At 31.4% G+C, this 14624-nt stretch overlaps 1 protein-coding gene and 1 pseudogene across 1 annotated transcript; both read left to right on the top strand.

Moving 5' to 3' along the window:
• The first annotated feature begins 2751 nt into the window (after positions 1–2751).
• Positions 2752–3842, top strand: LOC112524374 (cytochrome P450 CYP72A219-like). Its single transcript, XM_025134164.1, has 2 exons — positions 2752–3077; positions 3547–3842. The coding sequence occupies exons 1-2, from the start codon at positions 2774–2776 to the stop codon at positions 3840–3842; spliced, it is 600 nt and encodes a 199-aa protein (XP_024989932.1). The 5' UTR covers positions 2752–2773.
• Positions 3843–8733: 4891 nt separating this feature from the next.
• On the top strand, positions 8734–11848 carry LOC112524371 (annotated as a pseudogene).
• The last annotated feature ends 2776 nt before the right edge of the window (positions 11849–14624 follow it).

Genomic DNA, 14624 nt, shown 5'->3' with positions numbered 1-14624 from the left:
TAATTTTTTTATAATTTAATTTAAGTTTAATAATGAAATAATTTATTTTTTGTTTAATAATATAACATTTTATAAAGATAATAATTAAGTATTCAGTTAGAACTCAATGATTATCCTAATTATATTTTAGATATTTTATATTTAAAATGAGATGTTTATCTTGGTTTGAGCTTGGCTCCAAAGGTTAAAAGTACCAGGAGGTCCCAGGTTCAAATCCAATAAAAAATATAAATCCCCTTGTGACCACATAGATTCAAATACGGTGACTCTGTACTATTTGTAAAACAAATGGTCGTCCTAGGATTAGTTGGCTCGCATAAGGATTAGACACAACTTTTTTTTCTATCTGATACGTAAATGCATTATTACACATGTAGGTCCGCCAATGAGAGTTTTTCGTTTATATACATAATCACATGTTACAATTGTGAAGTCAAATTAAGTCATAAAGTCAACAAAAATAATGCTTTCATTTATGAAGTTTGATGACAATAAAAAAGAAAGTCATTATGGTGAAATAAATGACTATAAATTTAAATATGGGAAGTAAAAAAAAAACTTAGTCAAAATTTTCCATTTTGAATGATTTAGTAATTAAATTTGTTTTTTAAATTATTAAACTTTTTCATTTTGAATAATTAAGATATTGTTTGATTTTTTTCTTCTGTTAAATCATGTATGAATAAAATTGTCCATATTGAAAAAAAGTTGTCTGTATGATAATTGATAAGTTATTGTTCGGTTGTTATGTGGAATAAACGGTCTGAATTGTGAAAATATACTATTTTACCCTTTGTTTTACATTAAAGGAAAACCAGTCTCCTGCGATTATCAGAGCAACGATAGATCAAAATCAAACCCAAAATCAACAACAATTTAGTAAAAATCCATCCCAGAAAGCGTATAAAAACTAAATTTGAATCMTAAATMWRAAACTCACATCAAATCCTAAATCACAAGAAAAAAAGAAAGAAAGATGAAGAACCCTAAGAAAGAAACTCACAACAAGCAAGAAAGATGAAGAACCCTAAAATAGAAATATCGGTCCGATTGCCACTGTAATCAACAAAAAATTGAGGGCTTGATTTTGGGAAACACCCAATAACCTAGCAAAAAATCAAGGGGCGGATTTCAGGAACAAAAATGGCTCAATTTTAGGAACAAATCACTGAGGGAGAAACTAGAGAGAAGATCGAGTTTGGAGAAATCGAGCAACCAGAGATGAAGAGGGTCGAGGGAGCAGCGGACTCTGGAGGAGAAGGAGCATCAATCGATCCATAGAGGAGGAACAACGATCTATGGAGGAGGAGGAGGAGGAGGAGCAGCTATTGATCTATAGAGGAGGAGAGGAGTATGATCTTGGCTTTTTATTACTTTAATTTTCTCCCAAACTTCCATCCTTTTTGCCAACTTTCACTCAAATCTTTGGTTTCTATTTGCTATGCTTTTTAATCTTCTTCAATTTCAAATGTTGTTTTCTCGAATTAATTATTTAAATTAAAAATAGTTGTAAACTAAAGAAAAAGATGTAAAAATGGAAAGATAGTAAAATTCTCTGATCTTCAAACTCTACTTTCTATTGGTCAATGCAAGGGCAAATATAGGCTTTGGGAGACGGGTGAACTTGTACTCACTCTATTTTTCTGACGTAATGGAAAAAATTAGGGTTCTTCAAAGTTTACTGTTCACTCGCTTTTTTATATTGATGTGTGTACCATTAAGTTAGTAAAAAGTTGTTGTAGTCTACTAGTAATGTTATTAAATGTGATATTATAGATTAGTTCAAATCTCTTTGCATCTTTTTTTAATTGTTTGGTAGCAACAACAAAAAAGATGCAAAAAAGAAGAAACAATCTATTTGGATGTTGCACAAAAATCATTGTATGTCATTTATAACGAAACTGTATTTTCTACAATTAATATTCGTATTATCTTATATTATACTAATTATTTTGTGCACCAACGTGAAATTTTTATAGTCCACCTCTAGGTCAATGACATTTTCCCTAAACAAATCAATGTATACAAATAATTTTATATACATCCAACTTAATAAAAAATCAACCAAAGAGTCTTAATAGCTAATTCACGTGGAAATACAGGTGCAATTAGTTGTGCTGGTAATATTGAGTGCATTCTTAATTTCTTATCACATAGTTATGTAATTCCCGCCCCCCTGAACTTTGGAATCGTTCAACTCCCATCTCCCAAGGGGTCCTGAATTTAATTGACAACCACTTGATTTGGTTAATCGTAATTACCATTCGCAATTTCATACACCTTTCTTATGTATATTGATGTTTCAAATGTATTAGAAAAATTTAAGTTTGAATTCCTTTTCAGATGTTATAAAGTTATCTATTAGACGCTCGAACAAATTTGTTGCCCTGTAAACCGGAATTTGTTGTAGTGGTACAAGCAAGCTAACGTTTTTGAGGGTGTGTAAAGAAAATGTTGTTGTATACCTAAAGTTATCTATCAATTTAGGGTTTCTTGTCTTTCGGCTTAATTAAATTAGGCCCATGGTATGCCCACATCATGGGGACCATGATCTGATATCAAATAATGTGGTGTTAACTGGGTCATGTATGGTGTGTACTCGATCTACTTGCTTCGATAATATGTGGGCTCCAATGAGAAAGAAAACAAAGAATAAGGGATAACTGTAAGTTACTCAAAAGTATAGGGTAGCTAAAGTAAACATTATACATCGATAAATATCCCTTAATTTCTTATTCAATTCCCACATACACAAGATTCAAACTACTATATCATGCATACTATCTCCAAGATGAAAGTAAGTGTAACAGGATGTGGTGTTGGAATAGTAGTAATTGTACTAGTCATCTGGTATGGGTGGAGATTTGTGAATTGGGTTTGGTTAAAACCAAAAAAGACGGAGAAGTATCTGAAAGAGCAAGGGATGAAGGGAAGCTCCTACAAGTTTTTATTTGGAGACGTGAAAGAGATGGTGAAGATGGCAAAGGAGGCCAAAAAATCTGGACCCATGATCAATCTTACGAACGATATAGTTACTCGGATCCAACCTTTCATTCATAAAACCGTCAGTACTTACTGTACGTATTCTTGCTTTCTTTTCCTGATTTTTGTTACTTCTGATGATAACTTCTCCGATTATTTATTTTCCAAATAATTGACTTTAAGTTTTATATTTGTGTTTTGTATATTAAGTTATCTAAATATATAAAACTTATATCCGACGCATTATAATTATCATTTTATGATTTTGGTTCAAACTAAGAAACAACAAGCTTTTAAAAATTACTATATAAGTTTCAATAAATGCAATTTTGATTTTGAATTTTTTTTTTTTGATGAGTAATTGAAATATATGATTAAAATACCCTTTTAAATAAGACAATATTAAGAAAACTTATAAATCAAAAATACACATAGCTAGCGTAATTACATATCCAAAACAGTAAAATAAAATGAATTCTTCCTAAAATTCTTAGTACATTTGTCGCCTTGCTTTCAATTACGACCGTTCTACATGACCATTAATAATACTTTTTAATTGTATAGGCAAGAATTTTGCCTTCACATGGTTGGGGCCGAGACCTTGTGTGCATATCACCGAATTTACTATGATAAAGGAGATATTAGCTAATTACAATAAATTTCCGAAGCAAACCGGAGGAAATCCATCTAAAAAGTTTCTTATTAAAGGTATAGTAGCCACTGAAGGTGATCAATGGGTGAAACATAGAAAAATCATCAATCCAGCTTTTCATGTCGAGAAGCTCAAGGTTTGTTCTTCTTGCCTTACGTATTACAACATGAAAGTTAATGGTATCATAAATCCGACCTTTCTTGCTTAAACGTGAAAATTATAACAATTACTGTTTGATAGCATATGGTGCCCGCATTTCATATGAGTTTGTGCTGAGATGATAAAGAAATGGGAAGAAAGGTTACAAAATGAAGGTTCCTGTGAAGTGGATGTGTGGCCTTATCTCCAAACATTGACACGTGATGTGATTTCACGTACAACATTTGGTAGTAGTTTTGAGGAAGGGAAAAGAATATTTGAACTACAACAAGAACTATCGGGCTTAGTTAAATAGACTTTACAGTCCATCTATATTCCGGGATCAAAGTGAGTGTTTTTAACAAGAATCGAGAACCTTACCCGGTAATTGAGGGCGACGACTCTTACCATGGTTAGTGTGTACCGGGATAAATTGTTGCATACGATGCATTTTGGTGAATAAATTTTGCTCGGTAAGTAAACGATAATGTTGAATTTTACCGGTAAACGCTTACCGGGTAAGTTTTTAGGTAAACGACCTCTTACCCAATTCAATCGAATGAGAGATGTTGAAATCAAATTTTGATCGGTTCTCATCTTTGTGATTATCAAAATTGATGTTTGCTTTTGATGAAGAAATTTCTATGAATCAAAAGAAAATCCAAGTGATCAACGAAATTTAATTATTGTTATAAAATCCGTTATCGGATTTCAAAACTGTTTTCTGCTGGGATTAATTATTCAAATTTCCTTTTTCTGAAAAACCGAAAATACACGTAATAGTCATATATCCAAAAATGATTCGTACAACTTAGCGAAAAATTAGATATAAGATGCGTACAAACGTGTAAACTATGAACTTCAAATTTATGTTCGCATTTCAATTTTTAAAAAGAGTAGTTTTCATTTATTTGATTTACATGGACTTAATCTTTTTAATCTATTGTTAAAAATAAAACATGGAAAATGATTTTCTATGTTCTTGGATATTTTTAAGTAAAATTTAGTTGATTTTCTATGTTCTTGGATATTTTTAAGTAAAATTTAGTTGATTTTTCTGTCTTTATAAATAAGTAAGTAATTACAGATAAGATTGTTTAAATATAAACTGAAATCGATCTGATCTATCTATTCAAATTAAAGGTCTATGGCTTGTCTCTTCACACCCTAACCAACATCTATTCTACCATTAATTTGACAAAACACTACATCAGTTTTAAAAGATATGTATACGCAATTTTAAACTAATTTTTGTGTTCTCAAACTACAAACAAGACAATATAATTTGTTTTTGGTTTTCATAAAAGGACCATCTGTTTTGATAAAATAAAGTGTAGTGATTTGTTTATGGTATTAAAAACACGACTATTATAAAATTTAGTGTTTTAAATAGAATTGAAAACTAAAGTAGAATACCTTTATAAACAAAATCAAAGATAATATATATTTAATATTTTATTTGTGTTTAGGTTTTTTTAAAATATGAAATCATTAACATTGGGTTTAAGATAATAAAAATATTTATCAACCATTTGATATGAGTTACTGTTATGAAACTGTTTTGATGCTATTATTGGCACAAAGGTAAGGACCAAGAATCTCACCGGGTAAAAGACGTTTACCACAATCCATTTTTTATGGTTGAAAAGATTACTCAACAAGGTAGGTGAGGATGATGACTCTTGTCAGTAATCACTTACCCGATAAGTGTTTGGTAAACGACCTCGTTCAAGTTATTTTTTTAACCTCCTCAACATTTCTCCAAGTGCTACCATTTTTATGAATAAGAAACAAGATAAAAAATCAGGCATTTAAACACATAGACATGAATGTTTTAAAGCAATTTAACATAAAAACGCTTGGTGATCGTACCTCTAAACTATGTCTCTACTTCAACAACTTATCTTCAGTCCTAGCATTGACAAACTACCATTGCAATTGCCAATTATATGAAAGCGTCAACGTGTATGCATTCACAACACGATTCTCACCCACTTTCCCTCTTCAAACATCAACCGCAAAACTAAGTACCAACGGTATCTCATAAAACTAGTACTAATGATTCCAGAAACAAAATTCCTTCAATGACTAATTATTTCCCTTGATGCGGATATCATAAACTTACTTGACGATGTTGGGATCATTCTATATGGGGAAGCCATGGTTCTTGGTGACAATAATAGACTATCACTCGAGAACATACTGACATGGATACCCGTTTACAAAAGGGTTACATGTGTAATAGGGCCTCCTACAAGATTGGATCAACCCTGGGTTTATTAATAGAACACTTATTAAATTTAAGAAAATAGAAGGAAAAAAAGGGTATGGTCCAATAGGTCCTATCCCAAATGACTTTTCATCTATGGCATCTGTTATAGAAAGTGATAGAATGTAAACTACATCTTCCATTGGCAATCTTGTAAGTTATCCCTTTGATCATCAACCATACAATTGTGGATGGTACTGACAAGACTAAAAGCTGGTAGCTTTCTGAAATTTCCTGAATTTGATTGTTATGAAGGTATATGATACTATCAAAAGCATCCAGCCTGATGATGATGATGGTTCATATTCAAGCTGAAATCTTCCCAATGATAAAGTGGCATCTTCCCAACGATATAATGGCCCTCGTTATAACAAGAATAAGAAGAGCCAAGAAACACCAACCTCACAGACACAGTGATGAGTAAAGAAATAACGTGGTGATGAGTTTAGAACTAATCGGATACTAATTGCAGTCAGATATAGCAGATTCAAACCCTAAAAACACAAAATGATTTTTTTTTACGAGCTCTAAAACCGATTGAAGAAGAAATACGACGATTTCACATACCTAACACCACAAAAAGATCGATTGATGACGAGCGATGGCAAATAGAGACCGATTGAAGAAGCCCATTGAAGAAGAAAGAGTGGTCGGTCGAAGATTGAAAGCATTGGAATTTAGAGCGCCGATTGAAATCCCTGTTATTAGGAAATTGAGTTTTGATTAAATGTGTTATAATATTTTCCATGTCAATTTTTTTCCACATCATTGTTTTAAAAATATTGCCATCTTTAGTTTTTTGTAAGGGTGTCCGGGCCAAAGCCCGACTAATCCCCGACAAATTTGGAGGCTAAACATGGCCCCACTTAAATATCGCCAACACTCCCCTCTCGGCTCGAACTCGGGTTTATGACTATGTCATGCCCAAACCTTTACCACTAGGCTGGAAGGTAAACTGAAGAAGTATAGGTAAATCAAGTAATTAAAAGTTTGAGATTTTATATCAAAATAAAAGTTTTCAAAGTATGTTATCTAAAATAAGAATAAAACTTTTACATAATTTGCCCTTAATTTTTATTAGATTTTTTTCAACTAATTTTTTATGATTTAAATTGAATCTTACAAATCTCACATATTAGTAAAATCTTAAAAGAAGGCCCCATATCTATACATATTATAAAATATTTGACAAAAACTCTTAAAAATCATTCTTTATGCTTGAAGTATTGTTTACTAATGCATATTACTTAAAATTTAAGATTACAAGTAAATTGTGCAATTAAGTACAATTTATTAAAGTTGCATTTTTGAATTCGTATAACTAACTGCAGATAAACATAATCAAATTCTGGATAAATATCTTTTTTTAAATATAATTACGATAATTATTGAGTTCTAACAGAATTCTTAATTATTATCTTTATAAAAAATCATATTATTAAATCATAAACAAATTACTTTATTATTAAATCTAGACTAAATTATAATAAAAAATTGAATTAAAGAAACTGCACAAAAAAATAATAACTTTTAAATAGTTAATTTGATATCAATTTTGATATATTTATTTTTGAATTTTTATGATATTTAAATTTATATTTTATTCAGAAATAATAACATTATCTCTTTCTCAAAAACATTAAAAAAAAACCGTATTATAACGTATTCAGAGAATGAATAAAACGAAATATTAAAATCGAGATATATCTCGCTGCATTGTACGACTACCCTTATAGTGTATATATATATATATATATATATATATATATATATATATATATATAGGGAGGTTCAGAGGAAAACCTCACACAAATGAAAAACTAAGGAATACCTTGATAAATGTTCATCTGAACGACATGCACATGTGCATACTGATAACATAAGTTGTTTTCTTGGTTTTTATGCACTTGTACGTATTATGCACATGTGCATACCAAACAAATTGCTTAAAATTACCTATATGCACATACAGATACTGTCCAAATGAACGATTACCAAAGTGTTCCTTAGTTGTTCATCTTTTTATGGTTTTCCCCTGAACCTGACCCTATATGTATAGATAGAAGTGGACAATTTTAAGATTAATTGACATTGAAAAAGGAAAAAAAAATTTATGAAAAAAGAATCAATAGAAGAGAAAAATAAGCCAAAAACTTTAAATAAAATTCAAACCTATGACGTTTTACATATGAATTGGTAATTCAACCATTCTACCTGTTTTTAATTCTGTGATAAATTTGGTTCTAAAATATTTCTAGGCACCCTTTAAAATCAAGTGGATGCAATTTTAGACGTCTCATTTTTTGTCTCTTACAATAATCGAGCAAATGGGAACATAAAAGACCATTCAACGTTTAATAGGTCCGGCTCCCGCAACATTGATGTTTCTTCAAAATAAAGAAAGATTTGATTGCAGAATGGGTCGAAATATTCCATTATAATACAATTTCAACCTTTTTTAAGCCAACAAAAGTTTTCATGGTTTAAACGTAAAAATTTCAAACCTCTCCATCAACATAACATCATATACAAGTTCAATACAATTTTTCAATACAATAAAACACACAGGGTGCATAGCCATCAACGACTCAAAGCTTAGGGTTATAAAAGAAAATTTATCAATCAATAAATACCCTAGTCCTCTGAACATCATCACAAGTTCACAAAATTAGCTCACAGCTTTTCTACAGCCATGGAGGAAACAACAGTTGTTTGTGTTATTGGAGTAGCAGGGATCTTGACGATATACATATGGCGAGTTTTAAATTTCTTGTGGTTTAAACCGAAAAAGATGGAGAAGTTTCTAAGAGATCAAGGACTCAAAGGCACCCCATACCGATTCATGGTCGGAGATTCGAAAGAGTTGGAGAAGATGATAAACGAAGCCAACTCTAAACCTATGAGTCTAAATCACGATATCACTCCTCGTGTATTGACATTTTTCCATAAATCCATCATTACTCACGGTACGTATATGTGAAACAGGGAATCTCGATTTCTATACATATGTGATCCAAAAGTGGGAAATGTTTTGTGCATTTGTTTGACTTGGTATCTTGTTTAGAGCATCTGTAGGGCTACTACAAACGTTGAATATGTTTAAATGTCTTGATAAACTATTTTATAAGACTTGGATTTATAGAATCAAACAATTATGCATCATATGTAAAACTATTACAACAAGATAAATTGTTTATTTTCAAAAAGAGATAGTTATAATTCACTAAATTTCCTATTATACTCTTGATTAATTAAAAGGCATAAATAACAAATAGGCTTCAGGTCACTACAACAAAATTGAGTTTATAATGTACAACCATTTTCCAAAACGTCCTAATAGACTATTTTTTAGGACTTAACTTTTAGGACCAAAATATAAAGCGTCTTATCTAAAGGCATTGTAATAAGTTGATATGACGTTTTGGGCCTCTTAACAAGTTTTTAAGGACACTTTAAATACAAAGCGTCGCATTAACAAATTTTATAGGACAATTTTAAGAAAATGTCCTATAAACTCATCTTTTTACAGAACACTTGTTTTTATGAGACATTTTTTTCAAATAGTGTTCTATAAAATTGCTAATGAGACTCTTTGTACTAGAAGTGTTGTAAAAGAACTTGTTAAACGTCTAAAAACGTTCTACAAACATATTATAACACCTTTAGATAAGAAACTTTATTATTTGATCTTTAAAATTAGGGCCTATATAGCAACCTATTAGGACGCTTAATTTTTTTTGGACGTCCTATAAACACGATTTTGTTGTAGTGGGTTTTTTCGTCGGTAATTTCGAACGGATTTATGGCGGATCACCAACGGGTTGACCATCACTGATGGATTTTTCCGTCGGTGATTGAAAATGTGGTGGTAATCCACTAGTAATCATGACCAATGGCCACACTTTCCCCGACAATGAGATCGCCGATGATGGCTTTTTCTAACAAATTACCGACGAATTTTTACCCGTCGGTAAAACCTCTTTGTTTTGTAGTTGTTTTAAGAGTTGAAATGGAAAGCGAGAATGTTTGCCTCTATCATTAAGGAAAAAATTGTAATTTAAGTGTTTAAGAAGTGTAATAACTATATATTTAGCTAATTATGTACATTTATTTTGAGTTGTAAAAAAATATTCAATATAACATTTCTAGAATACAAATAAATGATTAATAAATGCTTTTCCAAATTAATTTCATGTTTCATTGGTGTCTGGTTTTAACAACATAGACATACAGGCAAGACTTGTTTTACATGGATGGGGACAAGACCTATGGTCAACATATCTGAACCCACAATGATGAGAGAGGTCTTGGCTAATTATCACCAATTTCAAAAGCCAAAGGGAGGAAACCCATTAACAGAGTTGCTAGGAAGAGGGTTAATCAATGTCGAGACTGATCAATGGGTTAAACATAGAAAAATCATCAATCCTGCTTTCCATGTCGAGAAGCTCAAGGTTTCTTGCCTACCATTCTGCTCTTTAATTTATTTGAAATCATTGTTAGTATATGCTTAACTGTATTTTCTTTTTTGTCAGCATATGGTTCCTGCATTTTTTGTGAGTTGCAGTGAGATGATTCACAAATGGGACGATATGGTAACGAAAGAGAGCTCGTGTGAAGTGGATGTATGGCCACATCTTCAAACGCTTACGGCTGATGTGATTTCACGTACATCGTTTGGTAGTAGTTTTGAGGAAGGAAGAAAGATATTTGAACTTCAGAGAGAACTAGGGGAGATGATTATGAAAGCTGCAATGTCAGTTTACATTCCTGGATCAAAGTGAGTTTCTTTCCGAACAATATGTTTACATTTTTAACTCCAATCGACTATTTAGTAGATATTTAAAGTGGGGATATCATTATTTTTTGGCATTTAAGCTAATAAAATATGATTCTAACATATTTTTGCCTACTAAAAGTAACAAGAGGATGAAAGAGATTGATCGGGAAGTGAAGGTTTCGATAAAGAGTATAATTGATAAACGAGTTGTTGCTATGAAGGCCGGGAAAAGTATCAATGATGACCTCCTGGGCATTCTTTTGGATTCCAATTACAAAGAAATTAAACAAGAAGGGAATAGCAATTTTGGCTTAAGTATTGAGGAAGTCATCGAAGAATGCAAACTTTTCTATTTTGTAGGACAGGAAACCACCGCAAATATGCTTGTTTGGACTATGATTTTACTAGGTCAACACAAGGAGTGGCAGACACGAGCTAGAGAGGAAGTTTTACAGGTTTTCGGACAAGAAAGACCAGATATTGATGGGTTGAATCACCTAAAAATTGTAAGTTTTTTCATACTTGTGGTTTACCGAAGCTATCTCCTTATTAAACATGTCAAAATCCATATTTATTTTGTATCTTAATTATTCTTTTGCAGGGCAACATGATCTTCAATGAAGTTCTTAGACTATATCCATCTGCAATATTGCTACGACGATCAGTACAAGAAGAAACCAAATTAAGAAACATAATCTTGCCAGCAGGAGCCCTCATTCAACTAAACATGTTGTTTTTACACCATGACCAAGATATATGGGGTGAAGATGTGAACGAGTTCAAGCCCGAAAGATTTTCAGAAGGTGTGCTAAAGGCAACCAAGGGGCAAGCGTCATATGTCCCATTTGGAGGTGGCCCACGTATATGTGTCGGACAGAATTTTGCAATGCTAGAAGCTAAAATAGTGCTCACAATGATTCTACAACGCTTCTCTTTTGATCTATCTCCGTCATACTCACATGCTCCACACGCTATAATTACTTTAAAACCTCAATTTGGCGCTCACTTGATTTTACACAAACGTTAGGGAGTTTGTTAGATGTTTTCGTTTGCTTTAAAATATATCGTGTTATATTTCTGTTGATGAAATTTATCCTATTGTAACATACGTCTTACTCGTTATTATATATTGCAATAAATTTTGCCTATGCTACGTGGAAATAAGTTGCGTATATTCCAAGAAAGTGGCAGATGACTTCTTCTTAAATGTCTGTTATCGTTTTATGCTTGAATGTTTTGCCAAACATTCTGTATTTCTAATGAGAAACACACAACCAAAAATAAAGTATGGATTTTATTCAACAGATTTGCTCAACTTATAATGTTTATTTTGCTAAAAAGAAAATTGTAACATTTGATTTAATACAAAGTTTTGTGATAATGATTGATTATAGCCGTATGTTTAAACCGCCTAAACTAATGTCAAGGTGAAAAGTTTTGTGAACAAAAACACTCAAATATCACGGGTAAGAAAGTTTGTAACGAGCTTTTAAATTTATATGACCATCAAATCAACATTTTGATGTACTAAAATTTTACCCAGGTAAGTGTTTACCCGGAAAATTGTTGCATTTGATACGTTTTGATGTACTAAAATCTTACCGCATCAAAGTAAATTATAGTGTTGACTTCTATAGATTAACACTTACCGGTTAAGTATTTGAGTAAACAACCCCTTAATTACTTTTATCACTCTTGAAATTCTACGTCTTTTGTATATATATCCTTTCAGATTGTAGTCACGCATTGTGGTCTTCTCACCATGATATTAGAGCTTGGTTGCAGTGGCTGTGCAGCGGCTTAATAAAAGGGAGGAGATGAAGTGCGACACTGGTTATTCGTCCCTGTGTGTTTTTTTATAAAGTATCAGTCCATGTATATTTGTGCGTTGGACTTACGATCATGGAAGACCAACCTTTTCGGTAGACTCGTGATACCACTTTTTTATATTTGAAATTTCACAGTAAAACACTGTGAAGTTAGCTAAAAAATCTATCTTTTTATTTAACGAAATAAATTGTGTTCTACAATTTTTTAATATTGTTCACTACAAGAAAAATAACCTTTAGAGAAGATTCTGTTTTGTACTTAAAATTCTTAAAAGCTTCTCCAAAGGCTTTAGAGAAGCTTTTCATTTCCGTCAACAAGCTTCTCTATGTAAGGGTAGGTAAAAGTTTTAGGGATGGTTTTCGGAGGGTATGTTTTTGATAGCTTTTAGAGACACTTTTTTAGGGCTTTAGATACACTTCAAAACTTCTCTAAAGGTTAGTTAACTTTTTTATAAAAGYTTCTCTAAATGTATTTATTAGTGACACTTTTMAAGTATTAATGACGGTTTATAAACGTCTCTAAAAGGTGCTTTCAGAGAAGGTTTACAAAAAAACTTCTCTAAAGATATTGGCTTTAGTGACATTTTACCTAAACCTTCTCTAAARGTGTCCTTTAGTTACACTCTGCAAACYTTCTCAAAAKATTATCTTTAGATACAAATAATCAAAACATTTTCTAAATCTTATCTCTAGATACACTTTTAAAAGATCAATTCCTTCTCTAAAGGGCATATTATTATTTTTCATCCATATTTAAGATCTATATTTATATATAATTATATATTATATTAATCAACAAAAACAACATAAAAATCTCAAAGCAATAAATTGATATAAATTTATAATATAAAAAAAATAAGTTCTCAAAACATTCCTCAACAGTCAATCAATCTATAAATCCATTTTCTAACATCCTCCCTAAACTCCTCGCAAAACTTGATACTCTATCTATCACCTGTCATCTCTTTTCTAACTTTTTTATAGTCTATCCGAGTATAACCACGTTTGTTACTTTGCACAGATGACGAAGCCTCGTCTGATTGCAAGGTGTCTGCAAAGGTGTTAGCCATAATGCAATAAATTCATGTGAACCGCTAACTGTGACAATTTCCCTCTTTATCTACAACAAGTCAATAAGCCATCAAAACATTKCATTAGCAAAATGAATATAACGCATTTTAGCCAGAAAAACTATTATCTCGTTATGGTGTATAATAAACTCTAGAATACATGTTAAAAATACCTGGTGGGAGTAATAACAAGTGCTCTCAGAAGACCTCTTGAGACAACTTGTTCATTTGCCTGTCTTTTTTTCTTTAACCTATCTCTCAAATTTAGCTCGTTCTTGAAATTTATCAAATTAAAGAGAACAAAATGCCCCTAAAATACTTGCAATTTAGAATGCTTATCACATAGTGTAGACTAATGTAAGTCCAAAAACTTTAAGAATTATAAGATAAAAAGATTTAAAGAATAATACTTTAATTTSTGTTATTTGAATTAGGAAAGAAGATGATAACACTGAAACTAATTAATCAACTAATAATATGTTTACAAGTATCTATGCTAGAAGTAGGACACCATTAAAATGTATGGTTTTCTCTAAGGGGCCGTTTATCAAATGCTTACTTGACTAAGTGCTTAACAAGTTATATTACCTTACCAGATAAATATGGTAAGAACCAAAAATCCAATTTACCCGGTAAGKAAATAATAATATTGAATTTTAGCGATAAKTGTTTACCGGGTAAGTGTTTGATAAACGGCCCCTAAGTTTTACAATACAATATAATGTACACAAAAACTTATTTCTAATTGAAAATCCATGTAAGAGCCTTAATAACAATCTTGCTTGCTTGACCATATTCTTACTACTGGTAGTTTGGCACGTTGATATTTTAGTCAAACTTGAAGTAAAGAATGGCGTCCCTTGTGAGAGACATATTTCATATAATGAGAAAACGTATCTGCAAA

The sequence above is a fragment of the Cynara cardunculus genome (assembly GCF_001531365.2).
Source record: "Cynara cardunculus var. scolymus isolate 2C chromosome LG 13, CcrdV1, whole genome shotgun sequence".
Lineage (NCBI taxonomy): Eukaryota > Viridiplantae > Streptophyta > Magnoliopsida > Asterales > Asteraceae > Cynara > Cynara cardunculus.
Note: the sequence above shows the minus strand (reverse complement) of the source record. Positions and strands in the feature narration are given on the sequence as shown.

Bases quoted from the DNA above. Each gene is read 5' to 3' on its own strand.
- LOC112524374 (XM_025134164.1), top strand. From the start codon at position 2,774: ATGCATACTATCTCCAAGATGAAAGTAAGTGTAACAGGATGTGGTGTT. The intron at 3,078-3,546 runs GTACGTATTCTT...TTAATTGTATAG, and splicing joins TAAAACCGTCAGTACTTACT to GCAAGAATTTTGCCTTCACA.